Here is a 20,117-nt window from a genome sequence, read left to right on the forward strand (position 1 = left end):
ATAAAAAAAAAGTTCTATTTTTCTATAACTGATTTTCAAAATCTACCCCCCCTCCAAAAAAAAAAACATTTTTCTGCGTACGTCATTGATAATATAATACATCCTACTAATTATCCTAGACTGACAAATCATCTCTGTTCAGAATCGTTTTTCGTATACAATGATAACTGTCATTGCATTCAAATTTAACACACCTATTATAGTGACCTACTCTCCGTGTCTACTATACAGCAGGTCAGCAGAACGATACTCAGCTTTTTTCGTTTTATATAATAAGATTTTCATCTTATTATTAATGTGACTTCTTAATTATGCACTTAATAATTTATGCACTAATTATTATACTTAAATATTTATTATTAAATTAGCTGATTATATCTCTAAATACACGGAATGTTTTAAAATAGCTCACATAGAAATGAAGAATGGTATTATTAAATTTTTATGTGTAACTAATAACTATAAACTATTAGGTATAATATAAGCATTAACCCGTCGTTGGTGTCGCTAATATTTTTACACCGTTAGTGTCGTGTTGCTCACCTATTAAAATACACGTATGAGCATATAAATATCCCATGGTACTGACTACTGACTATTGACAAACGTCAATATTTAACTACTATATAGTATAATAATATAATAAGATAATAATAAAATAACAAGATATTAAACCGAAAATAAAAACAGTATAATTATAGAATATACGGTAAGGCGATCAGTGACGGGCGAGTACAACCACACGATATTATTACGTATACGGCAACATTGAACTCCGATAATTTTGTAAGTTTATTTATAACTTTTAATATTTTTCCCTAAGCATTTTCGTAAATAACTCAAGGAAGCATTTATATAATATTGTCAAAATTCCATAATATGTAAACCAGTGGTTCTTAAAATGGCAATTGTGTGAACGAAATACTCATAGCCATGACAAAATATCTACATATTTTGTCATGCTCATAGCAACACCAACGACGGGTTAAGCACTAATGCACTATAAAGTATAAACTGAAGTCAAAACATAAATTCAATATATTATGTAATTTGTTTTTCTATTAAAATAATAGATATAACTGTTTTAAAACCCCCTGTATAATAGCCATCAGTGGTATTTATAAAAATTAATTTCAGGGGGGTTAAAAATATTTTCTATTTTTAAAAATAATTTTTTTTTATAATGAAAAGTAACCAAATCACTTTTTAGGTTGAAAAGTAAAGTAATTTCAATACTTTCTAAAAATAAATTACCCAACTGATTATTTTACAGCATTTTTTATTAGTAAATTACTTTTTTGATGATTTATACTGTGTTTTTACTGTTAAAATATTGTTTTAGATGTGCATTATTTCACTGTTTCAAAGCAGAATTTTATAATTTTTAATTTTTTTTTTTTTGATTTGCTGCATTTTAACTTAAAAGGCAATATTATAATCCCTAATGTAAAAGCTTTCAGCCATATTTTAAATACTCATTAGTCATTACCTTCAAAAAATGTTAACATTTTTCTCATTCACCTCAATAATAATGGTAACAAATCATTTCATATTTCATTTCACGAATACATCTTTATTAAATTTAAAAAATATATTGTATAATCACAATGTTAATAATATGTCAAAATATTTATTTTACTTCAATACTTTGACAATTAATTAAAAACATAAGTTAACAGTTTTATGATGAAAAAAAATGTTGGCTAGCATACAAAAATGTATAGGTACTGCCTCAGTTATCATTATAATTAAAATAATGAATGATTTCCAATATTTACAAATTTGCAGTACAAACTACAAGTTGTTGTTAAATATTTTAATATTTTTAAATATAAAATAATGCTAGACAAGATATGATAAATAAAATAAAAAAGTAGACTTAATAATAAAAAATTACAATAAGACCTATTGATGGTTTATGTTGATAATATTACTTTTTTTTAAATCAACTATAAAAAGAAACAATTTTGATATACATTAAGACAAAGTATAAATTAAGATAAAACAATATTTCAATTAAACTAATTACTGTATTACTACAATAATGAGTAATACTGTAATTATTGAAAAAACATTATACAAGCTCAAGGATTAATCAATTGTCATTATAATATCTATTATTATCTAAAATCTTAAGCTTGGTTTACACTTCAATATATGTCTGAAAAAAATAAAAACAATTACACATACTTTGATCTAAAAACAATGAACAAAATAAATACTAAAAATTTTAAAACCTTATTTTTTTAAGTTTTAAATTAATATTACTAGAATAGGGGCCAAACGTATGTACTGTTGGTGACTCCTACCTGGAGGCGATATTACACACGATAATCTTCAAACATAAACAGTTAGCGGAATATTTGAAAATAAATATCTTTATTTACAGTTTACCGTCCTTTTTATTATAAAGGTAGTAATCACTCACATGAAGTTAGCAAAAAATTAAATAATTTAATCATATACATTTGAAATGTGCGTGGCATTTGGTAAGTAAATGTTACCTAAAATATCAGGTTTTAATTTTCCGGCTGCGATAAGAGGCAGTCACAAACCGCAAATAAGTTTGGCCCCTACTATATCCATTATACTAAATGGCATTTAATATTTTTATAAATTTTGCAAGATAACTAAACCAACATTTAATTGTTGTTTTTTTTATAATGTAACTTGATTTTATGAGATTAATGTATAATTTGTCTTATCTCAATAAATTATGAAAAATTAGACGTAATACACTAATACAGATGATATTTTTAGAATAATGTGCAATAATAAAAAATTGGTTTTTAAAAATTATCACTTAGTATTTTATAAATTATTGATCTACATTTTATTGATTAAAATATTTTAAATCTATCAATATTGTGTTATTATTTGTTAAAATAATATAATGTAACGTGGAAATTATTTAAGGCATTAACTATGTGGATTAGCTGTTGATTAAATTATTTGCATTAATTTACAATTATCTATTAATAATTCAATTTTTTATATTTATATGCCAGTTTATATGTTAAATTATATTCAAATAACATACTTGTCTAATTTTTCCCAGAATACCATAAGGGTTGCTCTGTCCAAATGACGTCTGGTCCTTGATATTTGCAAAACATTAACAGCCCATTTGGCCACATTTGTATCCAACTTCATTTCATCAAATTTTAAATGAAATGCACAAACTGAAAATTATACAAAAATTTTGATTATTATTTTTATTATAGTAAATTATTATTATTATTATTTTTTTTTTTTATATATATATTAAATTATATTATAGTATATTATGAATAAATATATTTTTTTCTAAATTCAAAATAAAAGTAAAATAAAACAATGGCATAAAAAAAAAAATAAAATATTCAAATAATATTTACTTTTAGAAAAAATTTCTACAGGATTGCCATCCCATGGCCATCCTTTAAACTGCCACGCAGGTCCCATAACAAACACAGCAACCACTCTATCCCATTCCCCTTGTGTCAGTCTTTGAGGATTGTCAACCACACGGTAAGGCACTGTCATGCCCCCATCTTTACGACGTTGCAAAAGTAATTCATTATCACGTTTTGATCCACTTTGTTTTTTTTCTTCAGTTGAAACAAATCTTTAAAAAATTAATTAATTATTTAATCAGAATTTGCTACTAAATACATTTTTAATATAATTTATTATTCTAGAATAATTAGTTAGATAATACTACGAAAAATTTGTATGTACAAATAAAAACAAACAATAAAAATTACCTTTACCTTTATATAATATCATAAATTTAAAAATATTTTTAAGTGTTAAAAAAAATAAATATTTACTTCAGATCTTGTAAAATTTCTCGAGCGTTATGCATGGATATTAATGAAGACTGTCCAGCAGGGATGACAATAATTGGAGTCCTTGATATTCTTTGTTTAGCTTGTTGAGAAGCAGTCAATTTGGCCTATATATTATCATAATAAAATTATTACATTGAATAATACAGAAAAATTGTCCATCAATAATCTCCCCTCGTCCCCAAATTAAAAAAATATACCTATTAAACAATGCATCAATGCTATTATTATTATTTTTTTTTTAATTAACAAACATTATACAAAAAAATATAGTTGCATAGTTGTTTGGCCTATGTATAGTCATAACATCAACCTAATAGTAAAATATAAGAATATATAAGAAAAATTGAGAAAAAGTAACAATTTTTATTTTCATTATTCAATAAAACCTTCAATACAAGCAGACTATACCCTGTCCGCTGAGAGAGCTCAAGTTGTCGTGACTCGTGTAAATAGTAGCCACTGCCTTAAGATAGCACTCAGTGGTTTACGACAACATACGACAAGTTCACTTGGTGTGAGAAATTAGACCTCGAAACCGCGGAGCAACTTCATTTGGATGCACAGCTGACTTGCACCCTCTTAACGCACTCAGTATAGAGGCATGAAGTAACAATATTATAAGCAATGCATTGAAAAATATTTTCAACCATAGATAATTACATACTACAAAAAACACAACTAATTTTAAATAACTAATTATTATAAAGCTTTTTATTTAATTTTTCATATTTTTTTATAAACAATATTTTGGTAAGTAGAAATGCTAAAAATTTTCGTCATCATAATTATCAATTTAAAATTGAATCTAATTGATATTTTAAAGACTTTTTTAACTTTGATAATAGTTTCTAGTGTTTCTACTTTAACTAGCAAATCAAGCACCTTTCAGAATCATTTTTTGATTACAATGATTTATTATATTTATCCCACTTCGTGTTAAGCGCTATTATTTTTACCTCAAGTATTTATTTTAAACATTTCAATTCTATTTTGTTTTACATGCTATACAAAAAAATAGAAATTTTATATTTTTATATAATAATAAATACAATAAATATAATATGTCACAATATAAAACCAATTAATTGTACCAAATTCTAATAGTTATTATATTAATTGAAATTTTTTTTAAACTCACCAAAATTTCGTTTTCCGTAAACTTTTAAAAACAATTAAAAATTTAATATTATTTAAAATAAATAAATTAAATTAAAGTTCAACTGCCATTGGTACCCAATTTATTTTCATTATTACAAGTAGTTTACTTACATGTGGCCCAGGCCGAGAAGATTGTTGTACGGGAGTGACAGTAGCTACTGGTTTTTTTGGAACTGTTCCTTCAGTCACAGATTTCAATGTCATACCGTGATATGTACCCATAGTATCAATTTTAAAGCCTTCCGTATCTAAACATCAAAATGTTTAAGTTAAATACAATTTAAAATTAGTATCAAAATTAATGAAACAAATATTTAAGGAATTGACTAACCTTCTCTTGATTTAATAAATCTTTCTTGGTCATAACGATTATAAACAGTTGGCTGTGGTATAGTTGGTTTAGGAGGAGCTACACGTGGTGTGGCTGACATACTATGTGATGGACGTGACCTCCCATCTTCGCGGTTTTTTATTGATTGAAGTATTGCAAAAATATTTTTTCCAAAAACCTTGTACACAAATTAATATATAAATGTGTCTATAATTTCTTTTAAAATAATTTTCAAATTAACTATGTTTGATATTTACTTTTCCATTGCTTTGTAGAATAGTAGTACGAGTTCTCCATTGTCTTTCTCGCTTAATGATATCCTTTGTTATATCTACATCAAAATCCAACATAACTCTAAGATCTGGACCAAGACCAATATCATCATGTCCTTTAATGGTAGTACGTTTTTTTGCCAAACGTTTAGCTTTAATTGCAGCGATTTTTTCAACAGACATAGCTTCTGAAAGTGATCTATTAAAAATAGTTAAAATCTGTATTATTATGTATTATAAGCATATACATTGTTTTCAGTTTATTCAAGACCATTTTAGACTCGGGATTAAAAGTCTAAATAATTGCACTATGCCACAACTGTAAACATATATTGACTAAAATTATTTAATTTAATAAATTCAACTTAAATAAGGATTTTTAAGAATAATTATACAAAATCAATCTTATTTTACTAAGCCTAAGATATTGTATTAATTTTATAAAATGTGAACAAATTCAGATTAGTAGATTACAACTTTTTTTTTTAAATATTGCATTTATTCAGTATTTACTTGATATTATCAACATTAACAGCAGACTCTTTAGGAGCATCCAAACGTGCAGCCAACTGCTGTTTAACCCTTTGAACTTGTAAAGTATCTTCCATACGAGGTTTTTTTGCAACTGATTCTTGTACATCTTCGACAGCACTTCGTTTAACCTATTCAAAATATTAAACATAGAAATCTAATTGTAAAAAACAAAAAAATGTAAAAAAAAAAAGTATAAATTTAAATTTAACCTGAGTTGGAATTTCAAGAGGTGCACTGCGATCGATACTGGCAGATGTAGATAATTCTCCATTTAAATAAGCAAGAAGTTCCCTTCGATCTGGTCTTCTTACAACTGGTATATTTTCAGCCTAATAATCCAAAACAATGTTATAAAATTAAATCAAATCAAATAATTGGTACTCAAACAATGTTAAATTACTTACAGCTGCTTGTCGCACATATACTGGATGCGTGAGAGTAACATTCTTTAATAGAAATAATAGACATTCCAATGTGTAATATTCTTTTGGTGCGCCATCTTTACCAGAACTATAACACCATACAAGAAATAGGTAAGTACATTTATAAGATAAATATATTAATGTAAGGTGCTCTTATATTGGTAATAATGATCAAACTAAATATTATATAATACTTGCATTAAGTCGTAAACTGTTGTTTATGTATACAATGGTACATGAATTGTATTCCCATTTACTTACCCATACATCAAGAAGTTTGTATTAACAGTTTTTGACCAAGATAAGTCGCCAAATAATATGTGATTGTCCTTAATTATGATTTCTTTTTTGTTAATATTGTATGTTCTTAAGAAAGTTAGCGGGTCTGCCATTTTGGTATAAATTTACAAAAAAATAGAAACAATGTTTAAAATATTAAATAATAAAAACTTCAAAAAATATTTTTAATTTTGTGTACGTACTACAGTGTACTACACGACAGACTGTACTACGTACATTGATTTGATTTAACTAAGTCTAAAGTGACTGATCTTGTATTTTTATCAAAATGATTATCAAATATCAAAACCTAAACAAAAAATACTAATGCGTTATCATTAATTCACTTATCACTATAGACATACAGTGTAGCATCAAGCATTAATATTTTTATCCAAATGAGTACTAACTACCACGATTAAAGATATACTTTATATCTTTAATCGTGCAGTATATCTTTAATCGTGCTAACTACTAAGTATTCATTAAGAAATGATGTAAACAACTAACAGAAAAATCCACAACAAAAAATTCACCCCTAAGAAAAAAAAACGCACAATTATTTAATTAATGATTGACCTTAATTAGCATTTCATATTTTACAAATTTCTAATGAAGTTACGGTAATAGAAAGTAAAAAACTCTCGTTACTGTCCTTGAACTTGATATGTATATTTTTTAAGACATATTATAGTTATTACTACTAGTAGGTACAATATCTTAGATTAAATTAAATTTACATCGTCACTACTTAATTATGAGTTAGGACATAAATAATTAATTATATAGTCGTGTTTTTAATTTATAAATTTATAATAGATAGGTACAGGTAGCTGTTATTAAGTTATTTTTAACTTGTTGCATAAGACGTGTCGCAGATCGATGTGAATAGGTTTTTCGGTTAGTGGTATAAATAGCTTAAAATGAATCTGCAGTTTTTAAAAATGGCATCGTGTTTATACCTAACAATAGTTCATAAAATATGAAATGATGAAAAGTTTCAAGTAGTACTACCTACGAATTTGAAATCTACAAGCCATTTTCATACATGTAAAGGTAGGTAGTAGGTACATATATTTTAATCTATGGTATTTAGGCATAGGCGTGCGCACCGTGGGTTCCGGGTGTGCCTGGGCACCCCCCGACATGTAATTGGGGCCCTAAAATTTAAGTCCTATAGCATATACATGGGTCCGTATTTTAACTAATGTTACTAGAATAAAAATGGTATTTTTTCTAAAATATGTGGTAAAAAAATTATGTTTTGGGATAAAAAAAATAATACAACGTAAAATATTTTAAATTTGCGTGGTAAAACTTATTATGATTATAACAGCTAGATGTTATTGACTACAAAAGTAAAAATAATAAATAAATATTGCAATTATCTTGAAAATAGATTTTAGATTCAACTATCTAATGAAATATTATATAATTTGGTATTAGTAATACCACTGATAAATATGTGATATAATTATGTAAGTAATGTTTATTCGTGCATAATAATTTATTAAAATATATGTACATGTATTGTTAAGAGAGGGCCTGAATTGAGAAAAGGGCCCGAAAAAATTACAGGCACCCCCTGAAATTCTGGTCTGCGCACGCCTATGTATTTAGGGTTGCCATAATTTCATCGAGCAAATCCGGGACAGACAAAAAAAATAGCATACCATTGGTAATAGAAGAGATCACGAATCAAGATATACTTGAAAGTTGAAATTTATATCTTAAATCATGCCAATCATGGAGATATTTTAACAGACAGTGCCCACGATTATCGTGTATCAGCATTATAGTAACGTGCTGCGACATTGTTTACAACACGATGTAGAGAAAATAATAAATATATTATGTATTCTCTACAAAGCGGTTTACAACTTACTACCACGGATATATATACTATATAGTATCTATATCCGTGCTTACTACCGTGTTGTGTTGTATACCGTGATAACCTTACTTATCAATTATTATCAATAATCACTGGTCGGTTATTATCACGGATATCGCAAAACATCGTCGGCGACCGGACAATTTTTGAATTTCATCCACTATACAGTTTATATATACCTATTATTATTATACTACTTAAGTGTGTAGTAACTTTCGATCGTGACTTCATTGTGTATTATGAAATAACACGAACATATTTTCTTAATAGATAATATAGTCATTTATTAAATACTGTAGTCTATAAGCGATATTACTGGACAGTCAGTATATTATAGATCTATAAAAAGATTTTTAAAAAAGGTGACATACGATTTGTCATGATTTCTTTACAAGATCTCCAAGACTAATTTACTATATATTTTGGCTGTTGGTTAAAAGTATTTCATATTATTTCAATTACCAATCTTTTCTAACTACTGTTAGTTTATGTTGAAGTTATAAATTGTTTATATTTTAGATGTCTGGCCAAATCAAGCCAATAAATAAATTGGACGTTCATAAAATATGCTCTGGTCAGGTAAATTATACACAAAGAATATGTGTATTTATATATTATGTTATTATTATGATGTACCTACTACAATATACAATGTCTATACATTTTTTAAAGGTGGTATTGAACTTGGCTACAGCAGTAAAGGAGTTAATAGAAAACAGTTTAGATGCTGGAGCCACTTCAGTTGGAATAAAACTAAAAGAATTTGGTAAAGATTTGGTAGAAGTAACAGATAATGGAGCTGGAGTTCATCCAGACAATTTTGAAGGACTTGGTATGATGATAATGATATTTAATGATACTGATATTTAATCTAAGTACAATTTTTTTGCGTGTATAGCTTTAAAACACCATACATCCAAAATTCAAGAATTTGCTGACTTGACTTCAGTAGAAACATTTGGTTTTCGGGGAGAAGCATTGAGCTCATTATGTGCTTTAAGTGATGTAACAGTGACCACTAGACATTCATCACAAGAGTGTGGAATTAAGTTAGTGTTTGATCATTCAGGAAACATTAAATTGAAAGTCCCTTTTGCTAAACAAGTATGTTTCTATGTAAATATATTAGTGATGTCAAATATCCAGATTATTTGATATCCAAATCTAAAATTTAAAACATGAATTATCTGTATAATCAAAATAATTCAAATTTTTACATATAAATAAGATTAAACAAATTGCAAAAACGTATTAAAGTCAAATATTTTGAAATAATATAATATTATTATCGATAAATAATTGCATATTATGATAAAATGGTATAATTTTACTATAATTTTTGAGCTAAACAATTATTTTTAAATCTTAAGTCATACCATCTTAAATAAAACAGAGCCTAAAATTTATAAATTAAATAATAAGTAATAAGTTTAAAATATCTGAATTATTTGGATAACCAGTTTATCCGAATAGTATTGGATTCCAGATATTAATGACACCACATATAAATATATGTATATAATAATATATAAGACAATAAAATAAATTCTTCTTTATACGTGTGTAATAAAATTATGTGTTAAATAGATTGGAACAACTGTTACTTTATCGAATTTATTTTCTTCATTACCTGTAAGACATAAAGAGTTTCATCGAAATTTAAAAAAAGAATTTGGAAAAATGATCCAAGTTGTGACTGGTTACTGTTTAGTTGCTACTCAAGTGAAGTAAAATAATTTTTTAATACATTTAGTTAGATCTATATGAATAATCTTTCTTTTTTTTTCCATAGATTATCGTGTGTTAATCAAACAAAATCTTCGAACAATGTTCTTCTATCAACACATGGTAGCAACACAGTATTAGAAAACATATCATGTATTTATGGTTCTAAACAAGTAAATTACTTACAATCTGTTGTGTATGATTTTGTTTTTTATTAATTTAAATATTTCAGGCCAATAGCTTATTAGTTTTAAAAAAAGTCATTCCTGCAGATGAAGTAGACGATATATCAAATATTTTTGAACTTGATGGTTATATATCTAGTTGTGACCATAGTGGAGGCAGAAGTTCTAAGGATAGACAATTTTATTTCATTAATTCAAGACCATGTGAACCTTTAAAAGTACTTACATATTTTATTTGTTAAATATTTTTAGAATATTTTCATATGGAATTTGGATATTACTTTCATATTGGCGATTAATTTGAATCAAAAATCAATATCTACAAGTTGACTGATATTAATTACAATTTTACAATTTTAATAAAAATAAACAATACTAAATATAGAACAGTTTAAAATTAAAATAATTAATACATAATGTGATATTTTTTATTAGGTTATAAAAACAGTTAATGAAGTTTACCATCAATACAATCAAAATCAATATCCATTTGTCTACTTGAATATAACAATTGCAAGAACTGAAATAGACATTAATGTGACACCTGATAAAAGACAAATATTTTTGTCAAATGAAAATTGCTTAGTCTCAATAATTAAAGTGAGTATTCATATTTATTATTCAGCTATTATAATTTATAATATCTTACTTTAAATACATAACTGTCATTATAATCTGTATTTAAATATTAATTTTATTATAGGCTAGTTTAAATAGATTGTTTGAAAATATTCCATCTACTTACAAGATTAATACACAGTTGTATGAATCAATCTCAACTAAAAGACCATATGAATCAACTACAGAAAGTAAAAATTGTAAATGTAAGAAAAAAACCATTTATATTTAATAGAGGAATCATATTTTATTTATTTGATAGTATACTTAAAACAAGTAAAGGAACAATATAAATAAATTATTATCAAATTTTAAAAAAACAACTATGAATTTTATATTATATTTTAATTTTAAATATATTTAAACGTTTATCCATATTTTATATTTTTCATGTCATTAACACTAGTTTTATTATTTCTTACAAAATTGTATAATGCAAAAACTGTATTGTGTATAATAATGGAATTCAATAAATATTTATATTAGAAAAAACATAAAACCTCCAAATACTTACAAATTAATTTTATTATACTATAAAATAAATAGGTATTCGTTTAGTATGCATGACCTACCGGACCGATAATTAAATAATAAACAATTGAAAAACAGTTATACTAAAAATCATAAAATTAAGTTATTTTATTATTACAGATTACAGATTACATTCAATATCAGTCAACAAAATATCAATATAAAAAAATGTCATAAAATTATTTTATTAAAAATGTTTTTTAAAAAAAATACCAATACCAACACTTATAAAATTAAACCAGTCAACAATAGTTGCATTTGAACAACCCGTTAAATCAGAAACAGTTTTAATGGGTAAATCTTGTGACCAATAATAAATGAGTTCTAGTATTTGACCCAAACTGAGATTTGAATTGTATCGTGCATTAAGATCAGTATATGTAAAAAATCCATTTGTTGATCGTATTGATTTATATATCTGACAACTTTTTTTAATATATCGTATAGTTTTAATTTCTCGAATTACATTCGTAGCTAATCGTTTTTTTCTAATATAAATCTTTGTTTCACTGTGACATTTATGGCATAAATTAATTTCGTCATTCTGTGGTAATAGTTTATTTTTTTGTAAAAATTTTAACACTGTTTTTTCAGAAGAAATAATCGCATACAATTCGACTGCTAACATTTTAAAATTTTAAACACACGCGATTTAAAATTAACGCCTGAACATATACTGACAATATTGTTGATAAAATGAAAAATCTATTGGTAAAAACCACTTAAATAGTTATATTATATAAAATTAATATAATAAAATTATACAGATAAGCAAGCATAGGTTGTCCGTCATCAATTGTCCGTACCTATAATAATAGTATAAATAATCGTTTTGGTAGATCACATACTAAACGAATACCAATAAATAAATACCTTAGAACATTAAATAGTTCACATCTATTCATGTTATAACTTTAATAATTGATTGCCTATACTACATTGTCTTAATTATTGAAAAATTATTTCAGTACTGAAATTGGATGCAAGTAATGATTATGAAAGTAAAGAAGCACCTAGTCATTCAGAACAAATTAAAGCTAAACTTAATAGATGGAAATCTGATAAATCTAAAATAGCAGCTGTTCCTGAAACTATAGATAAATTTTTTAAATCAAAAGTTGAGCATATTGATGATGTTCAAAAAAATAATATTGAAGAACTAATAGAAAACAAAGTATCCAATAGTCCATTAAAGTGTACTGACACTATTAAAATCAATGACAAAGATGAAAATACTGATAAACAGAAACAAGAAAAGATTAAAAATGATGAAAAAAATTTCACATATATAAATAATTCAGAAAGTAAAAATATTGAATTAATTGAATATTCTATTCATAATTCAATTAGTGAAAATATAAATGATAATACATTTTGTTTAAATAATGTTACTGAAAAATCAAATACTGAAGTAGACATTAAATACGATTCAATAAAGACGAGTGAAGTTAAAAATGTATCTATTGAAGATATTAATACTTATTGTGAATTATCAAAAATAAAAACTAATTCTAGCATAGAAATAGACACTTCTATAGCACCCAAGAAAAGAAAATTTGCAGTAGTTGAAACTAACCTTGAACAAATTAAACAAAGGCTGAGAAATTTAAGATTTCAAACATCTGAAAAACAGAAAATAAAAACAAGATTTTATGCAACTATTGATCCAAGTAAAAATCAACAAGCTGAGGGTGAATTAAGTAGAGAAATTTCTAAAGATATGTTTTCTAAAGTAAGTTGTTGTATTATTATTTTTTTTTAATAAATGCAGTACATTCATTATTTCTTTACAGATGAATATAATTGGCCAATTTAATTTGGGTTTCATCATTACCAAACTTGATGCTGATTTATTTATAGTTGATCAACATGCCACTGATGAAAAATATAACTTTGAAACATTACAAAATAAAACTAAAATCACAAGCCAAAAATTAGTGGTGTTAGTAACGATTTTAAGTAAAAACTAACACTTACCAAATCAGAATGTTTTTAAATTGTACTTATAATACTCTTTATGAAAAATTAGAATACATTTAGATCAGTGGTTCCTAATCTTTTTTGGTTTAGCACCCTTTTACTGATATAACTGACAACTTACGCCCCCCACATTTCAAACAATCAAAAAAATTGCATAAGATGGACTAATATTCTAAATTACAATAAAAACTATTAATTTAATGTTTAGTAAATAAATGTTTTACTTAACTTTAAACTTTTGTATAACTTCTGATTTTTTGTGCGATAATACGTTTCACTGGATACTGGTTTTTTTTGTTGCATTATTTCACATTTGAGAGCTTACCGCCCCCTGAAGGATCAAAAGGCCTCCTAGGTTAAGAACTACTAATTTAGATATTTAGATGACATTAAAAAATCTTTTTTTATAAAATTAAGTGTATTAATTGTATTTTTTTTTTTTGTAGACCTCAGCAGTTAGAATTAACTGCTGTTAATGAAATGATATTAATGGAAAATATACATATTTTTAAAATTAATGGATTTGAATTTCAGTTTCAGCATGATGGTAAGTTTTATTTATTCTTATTTTGAATCATGTTGAGTTATAAAATGTGTTATTTATTATGTTTAAGCTGAACCAACAAAAAAAGTTAAGTTAACTAAGATCCCAATGAGTAATAATTGGAGTTTTGGTAAAGAGGACGTTGATGAACTTTTGTTCATGTTACAAGTAAATAATAATTTTAATATTTCATCACGCAAAATTTGTATAAAATAATTTTTTTCTTCTTTTTAATAACTAATAACCCATTATTTAGGATGCACCAAATACTCTTTGTAGACCTTCAAGAGTTCGTTCAATGTTTGCTTCTCGTGCTTGTCGTAAGTCAGTTATGATTGGTACAGTATTAAACTTGAGTGATATGAGAAAACTTATTGACCACATGGGAGATATTGAACAACCTTGGGTAAGATAAACACAAATAAAAACAAACTATTGACTTTTAGTTGATATGTCCAGTGTTTAATTATAATATAATTTGAATTTATTTGTGCTTATCTGTTTTAGAATTGCCCTCATGGAAGACCAACAATGAGACACTTAGTAAACCTCTCATTATTAAATGTTAATAGGGAATGAATACATACTTTGAGAATATTATTTTTTTACCAGTACATAAAAAATATGATAACACAATAGATCATAAAGATTTATAAAAACAAATTGACAATAATATATTTTTATTCAAAGGTTTTAAAATAAAATGGTTATTAAACTAATTTTATTAAAAAAAAAAAAATAAAAAAATATAAACGCCATACAAAAATTAATAATTATACACCAATAAATGATAATTAATTAATTTAAACACAATTTTTAGTTTATGATTTTACTTTAACCTTATACTGGCTTAAACCATTTAGGTGTCTTCCCACTATTTGCTGTGGTTTTATTTGGTTTGGTAAAAACAGCTGTTTTAGTATTTTGATTTTCCGATTGTTTACTTGTTCCCGGCTCTTCATTATATAAAATATCATTATTTGAAGTATTTTGAATTCTTTCTTTTCTGTAATTATTTATTTATTTTTAATTAGTTTATTAATGCAAACATATTCGAGTCCATAAAGGAAATATAAAATATTTGAAATTTCAAACAATTTAATATTTTTTATAAAATATTACAATACCATTTTTGAGTTTTGATCACTATGGTATCTTATTTCTTATAACAATTGATTTCAGTGGTCTTCAAAAAAAAATTTACAATATACAGGAGTGAAGATACTAATGAATATTTTAAATTAAGAACTATCTTTTAGTATTTCTTAAAAATTGATGTAAAATTAGAATATGAAATTTTTTAAAAATGTTAACATAATTATCTTAAAATTCCATAAAATCTAATGTACTATAACCAGAGTACTATTGGAATTTCATGAACACATGCAACTGATCAATTGTGTAATAGTTTTTAACTCTAGGACCGGTTTTATATTATATGTCACACCATGCGTACAATGATATGATGATTTTCAAGTGTACAAACTACAAGTTGTAGTTAGTGTGACATTAATTTATATAAATTATAATAATATTGTATGTTGAGGTATACAATGTTAAATTATTAAGTTATAAATGCTAATAGATAAATAATAAATAACTTATATCAGGGTATTATTTTAATACCTTTCTCTGAAATATTTAGTTTTTTTTATTAACCTCATATACATACACGATACACATAATATGAACTACTAACCTCACAAGATAAGCAGCTATTGAAGCTTGACACCCAGATACAATTTTCTGTTTGAGCTCTGGTTTTAATTGATCGGTTTCCATATTACAAGAAAAATGAATCATTGCAGATGGGACACATCCGCATTCCAATAAAGTTTCTTCAGGTTTCAAAATAGTCTTAGGAGGTGTTGTAACTAAAATCATTGGTACATAAATTATTTTTAAATTAATAAATGTTAAAATTAAATTGGCTCTTACATAAACAAAATTCTAAAGACTCATCAATGAGGTATTTTCGAATAAAATTTATTATATCTAACACAGTTTCAGTTGATTTGAATATGGTTTGCAACACTAATCTGTTAGGAAAATGTATTCTAATAATGCAATTTTTGTATTTATGCAATAAATTTAATTGAATTTGAGTTTTTTCTAATTCCCGCATTGCACTTGTACACAGTTGACCATCTTCTAATTGAGCCCTAAAATAAAAATAAATATAGTTATAGATTCCTAAGTACAACTTGTCTATCTTTAAATTGTGGTATGTAGTTTTTAAAACTTATTTTTCATTAATTTTGTAATGTCAATTGATTTTAATCATCGGGGCATTTGATGATACACCCTATTCACATTATTTAATTATTCAATAGTTATAATAAATATAATGAACTATCAAATATTTGTATACAAACTAAATAGCATGAAAATTTTTAAATTAACAGAATATTATTAGAATAGCTTTCTATTATTTTTTCAATCTATTAAACAGATAAGTGTAACTATTGAATAAACTAAATACTAAATGTATTCAAACAGTTAATTATTTTAATATTAAATACTATTAGCTATTGATTAATTTGTCTATAGATAGTATCTCAACAATCGAATAGTTAGTTCAAATGACAAAACTATCAAATTATTTGAATGATAATTAAAAAAAAGAACTTAACTGTATTTAAAAGTTAAGTATAATAAGTGGTAAACATAAAATATTGAAATAACAGATTAAAATCTATAATATTATAGACGACATTTAAGAATAAGGTCTAGTTTATAATATAGTTTTATTTTTTATACATTTATGTGTATCATAAGTGATATAATTAAATTTGCACATTCTTCTGGATACAAAACATAATTAAAAAGAAAAAATAATGTATTTTATTCGAATATAAAATTTAAAAATGTGAATTAATTGTCTCCCACATATAATATTCTATTACGTGAAAAATGCCTTAAAGTCTGATCGAATACCTAATTTAAAAATAAACATTTTATTAGGATTAGAGATTCTAAAATAAATATTTTTTAGTATTTAGTCTTATTAAGAGGACATTATATCCACATGTGTTATCTCCATCTTATTAATGCATAACATGGAAACTTTAACGTTTACAAGAATCCGTGTTTTACTTGTTAAGCATAATAAGATTGACACATGATGGTATAATCGCCATTTATTATTATTGGTATAAAATTTACCGTGAATTTTTCAAATCTCTTAGTACAAGAGTAACATCTTTTATAGTTGGTTGAAAGAAATCATCACCTTCATCTTGATATAACACTGATGTACCATCCATAATATCAAATAACAATGTGTCGCGTTCATCTAACTAAAATACATTTTAAATATTATTAACTTTTTTTTTAATTTATAACTATTACATAAAATTGTATTGCATTTTACTATAAAAATGCAAATTTATTTTTCTTATTTTTGTATTTTGTTACTCTTGTAATACAGTTAATGACTCAAATACTAAGAGATGACAAAAAACAAATAGATAATGTTTGTTTTAAGCAGTGTAACTTGGATATAAGTTATACACTTTAAGGGACAAGAGAAAATTAAAGTTATTGAAACTTGACTGTGATATAAAAATAATATTGAATACATTTAGTATTACACTAATAAAACTTTTATAGTATATACAAATAGATATTTGTTAAAATAGGTATATAGACGGTTTAGAATAATAATAGAAAATACAAAAGAATGTAAATAAAAAAGAGAAAAATGACTGGAATCTTACTAACATAAGATATAGACTTCTTGAAATTATTGAGATCTTCATTACTAAGAGTAGGCTTTTTATTGCTGTCTTTTTCTTTAGAGTCATTATCGAGGTTTTTTTGATATGATGACATATTTATAGGCTCAGATTTTTCAACTGTCTCATCAGTAGTTGGTTCAATATCCATGGTCTCTTGTGGACCTGTGGTCGTAACATTTGCAGATTCGACACTTGGTGATGCATTTGTTTTTGTTTCCTTATGACCTAAAACTCTGGGAGCTTCTTCAAGTTTCGGTTTTCTTACGGCAGGTACGTATACATGAGCTTGGTCTTCAGATTCTTTTTTGTTAAGTAATCTAGTTAATTAAAAATTGACATAAAAAAAAATATATATAATCATATTAATTTGAATAATCAATAAATAATATAGGCCAATAATAAATAAATTTAAAAAATACAGTTGCAACAATCACCTAAGAGTTGATATTATGTAATTAATTATAAAAATAATTATTACTTAACACATTCACTGTATTTTAATATTTCTAGTTATTAACAATAATAAATGGTCAGCTAGCAAGTGACGAATATTTAAATAATATTAGACAATTATTATAAAAATTAGAATACAGTGAATATATAAAATAATTGATTCTTAACTCACCTTAACAAGGCTTTGCCACTAACAAGACCAATGTCTTTTAATGTTTTTTGCTGCAATTGTTCTTTTCCAATTATTTCCATTCTTGTATAAATTATAGCTGGACTTTCATAATTAGAAAATTTGTCCTTCAATAATGTCTGTATGATTTCCCATAGATTTTCTAATCAAAAATAATATAATTATTGAATACATATTTAAATTGTAATAAATAAGATAAAATTTTTAATATAGCTTACGGCTAGATGGAAATTCGCCTGACAATCTAGATCCATCTTCTATTTGTAACCATATACCAACTGAGCTATTTTCCCTAGATCTTTTAGCAGGTACTAATTCTAATAGGGCATTATTGGCAATATTTGTAAACCTGATTAGACTTGTTGTATCTAATATTTTGTTGTGATATCTATAGAATTAAGAGACAATGAAACGTTTTACAATGCGTTATGGTTTATTAAAAACGAAGAAAATTGCTTACTTTAAATCAAAATCATTGCTGTTTGCTTTCATTTTTGTGCAGGCTAATTCTATTACCTAAAACAATAAAATGTATTTATAAAGAGGAGTGCTTAGAGACCATGTAATGTGAGATACTTGCTTTAAGTACAGTCATATTTGGATTGACTTTCACGTTAATTCTAGCAGCATTTTCACCTAATACAACTAAATTTGTTGCCATATTTATATTAGGAGTAGTAATGTAGTTAAATTGTACTGATAGCTATCGAATGAAAAGAAAAAACACAGTATATAAAATTTAGAAAATGTATAAATTAATATTTCTGATTTTAGAACAGTATATTATTGATAATAATGATTATTGATTATTATAATGAATTATTAAATAGTAATTTCATTTTTTTTTTACCGTTCAAAAATAATCTATATTTTCTAGGTAGTAAGTACTAGGTCGAAGATACTAGAGTCTAGCAGTTGGCTTTTAGGAGTTCTAAACGTCTTGTATCTTGCAACATAAAAGTACGCGTAGAAAATTAGGAATAATAATTATAAATATTTTAATTTTATTAAACTACAAACCACTTAACGACTCGACCACTGTGATAACTGATAAGATAATATCCTTCGTCATTCAAATTTCAATTCAAAATATATAAAAAGCATGAACTAAGATAAAAAGAAAACAAAAATGATAACTGTTATCACTTATAAGTTATAAATTCAAGGTGGATATAAATATAATATAATATACATAATATAAATTTAAAATTATGTATAAATTATTCACATCAAGTCATCAATGTGTATAGAAGATCTTATGTACATCGTGATTCGTAATTCACATTTATTTACATAGTATAGTCGTCCGAGCACATTATAATTTATTATTTTGGACTTTGGTAGTGGTGCTGTTGAGATGGTGTGGACATCCGCCGGTCAAGCCTTATATTATTTTATGTGCATTGGTCATAATTATGGTGCTTTGGT

General features: G+C 25.2%; 3 protein-coding genes across 5 annotated transcripts; 1 reads left to right on the forward strand and 2 right to left on the reverse strand.

Moving 5' to 3' along the window:
• Positions 1–1,545: 1,545 nt before the first annotated feature.
• On the reverse strand, positions 1,546–7,114 carry LOC132921910 (parafibromin). 2 transcript variants are annotated; one of them, XM_060985152.1, is made up of 12 exons: positions 6,812–7,114; positions 6,533–6,638; positions 6,338–6,457; positions 6,108–6,256; positions 5,580–5,793; positions 5,323–5,500; positions 5,103–5,239; positions 4,972–4,992; positions 3,813–3,937; positions 3,378–3,607; positions 3,041–3,182; positions 1,546–2,161 (listed from the first exon to the last, which is right to left on the reverse strand). In XM_060985152.1, exons 1-12 carry the CDS (start codon positions 6,940–6,942, stop codon positions 2,125–2,127), a joined length of 1,590 nt encoding a protein of 529 aa, XP_060841135.1. In that variant the 5' UTR covers positions 6,943–7,114; the 3' UTR covers positions 1,546–2,124. The 2 variants fall into 2 exon arrangements, with proteins under 2 accessions (XP_060841135.1, XP_060841136.1); XM_060985153.1 differs by lacking the exon at positions 4,972–4,992 and having other exon boundaries at positions 6,812–7,113.
• A 1,719-nt stretch (positions 7,115–8,833) lies between these two features.
• On the forward strand, positions 8,834–14,969 carry LOC132922555 (mismatch repair endonuclease PMS2). 2 transcript variants are annotated; one of them, XM_060986125.1, is made up of 15 exons: positions 8,834–9,162; positions 9,243–9,302; positions 9,396–9,555; positions 9,622–9,827; positions 10,311–10,450; positions 10,516–10,621; positions 10,681–10,851; positions 11,069–11,233; positions 11,337–11,457; positions 12,751–13,514; positions 13,576–13,724; positions 14,209–14,309; positions 14,377–14,474; positions 14,563–14,712; positions 14,814–14,969. In XM_060986125.1, exons 2-15 carry the CDS (start codon positions 9,243–9,245, stop codon positions 14,883–14,885), a joined length of 2,463 nt encoding a protein of 820 aa, XP_060842108.1. In that variant the 5' UTR covers positions 8,834–9,162; the 3' UTR covers positions 14,886–14,969. The 2 variants fall into 2 exon arrangements, with proteins under 2 accessions (XP_060842108.1, XP_060842109.1); XM_060986126.1 differs by having other exon boundaries at positions 8,834–9,151.
• On the reverse strand, positions 14,970–19,753 carry LOC132922556 (tether containing UBX domain for GLUT4). Its single transcript, XM_060986127.1, has 10 exons — positions 19,540–19,753; positions 19,270–19,392; positions 19,150–19,205; positions 18,908–19,077; positions 18,672–18,831; positions 18,030–18,363; positions 17,472–17,605; positions 16,245–16,468; positions 16,006–16,180; positions 14,970–15,312 (listed from the first exon to the last, which is right to left on the reverse strand). Exons 2-10 carry the CDS (start codon positions 19,348–19,350, stop codon positions 15,147–15,149), a joined length of 1,500 nt encoding a protein of 499 aa, XP_060842110.1. The 5' UTR covers positions 19,351–19,392; positions 19,540–19,753; the 3' UTR covers positions 14,970–15,146.
• Between the last annotated feature and the right edge of the window lie 364 nt (positions 19,754–20,117).

Source organism: Rhopalosiphum padi, chromosome 2 (genome assembly GCF_020882245.1).
Source record: "Rhopalosiphum padi isolate XX-2018 chromosome 2, ASM2088224v1, whole genome shotgun sequence".
Taxonomy (NCBI): domain Eukaryota; kingdom Metazoa; phylum Arthropoda; class Insecta; order Hemiptera; family Aphididae; genus Rhopalosiphum; species Rhopalosiphum padi.

Bases quoted from the DNA above. Each gene is read 5' to 3' on its own strand.
- LOC132921910 (XM_060985152.1), bottom strand. From the start codon at position 6,942: ATGGCAGACCCGCTAACTTTCTTAAGAACATACAATATTAACAAAAAA. The intron at 6,639-6,811 runs GTAAGTAAATGG...ATGGTGTTATAG, and splicing joins ACAAACTTCTTGATGTATGG to TTCTGGTAAAGATGGCGCAC. The intron at 3,938-4,971 runs GTGAGTTTAAAA...GATAATATATAG, and splicing joins TTACGGAAAACGAAATTTTG to GCCAAATTGACTGCTTCTCA.
- LOC132922555 (XM_060986125.1), top strand. From the start codon at position 9,243: ATGTCTGGCCAAATCAAGCCAATAAATAAATTGGACGTTCATAAAATA. The intron at 10,451-10,515 runs GTAAAATAATTT...TTTTTTCCATAG, and splicing joins TTAGTTGCTACTCAAGTGAA to ATTATCGTGTGTTAATCAAA. The intron at 13,515-13,575 runs GTAAGTTGTTGT...ATTTCTTTACAG, and splicing joins CTAAAGATATGTTTTCTAAA to ATGAATATAATTGGCCAATT.
- LOC132922556 (XM_060986127.1), bottom strand. From the start codon at position 19,350: ATGGCAACAAATTTAGTTGTATTAGGTGAAAATGCTGCTAGAATTAAC. The intron at 18,364-18,671 runs GTGAGTTAAGAA...TTAATTAACTAG, and splicing joins AGTGGCAAAGCCTTGTTAAG to ATTACTTAACAAAAAAGAAT. The intron at 16,181-16,244 runs GTAAGAGCCAAT...CAATGATTTTAG, and splicing joins GTCTTTAGAATTTTGTTTAT to TTACAACACCTCCTAAGACT.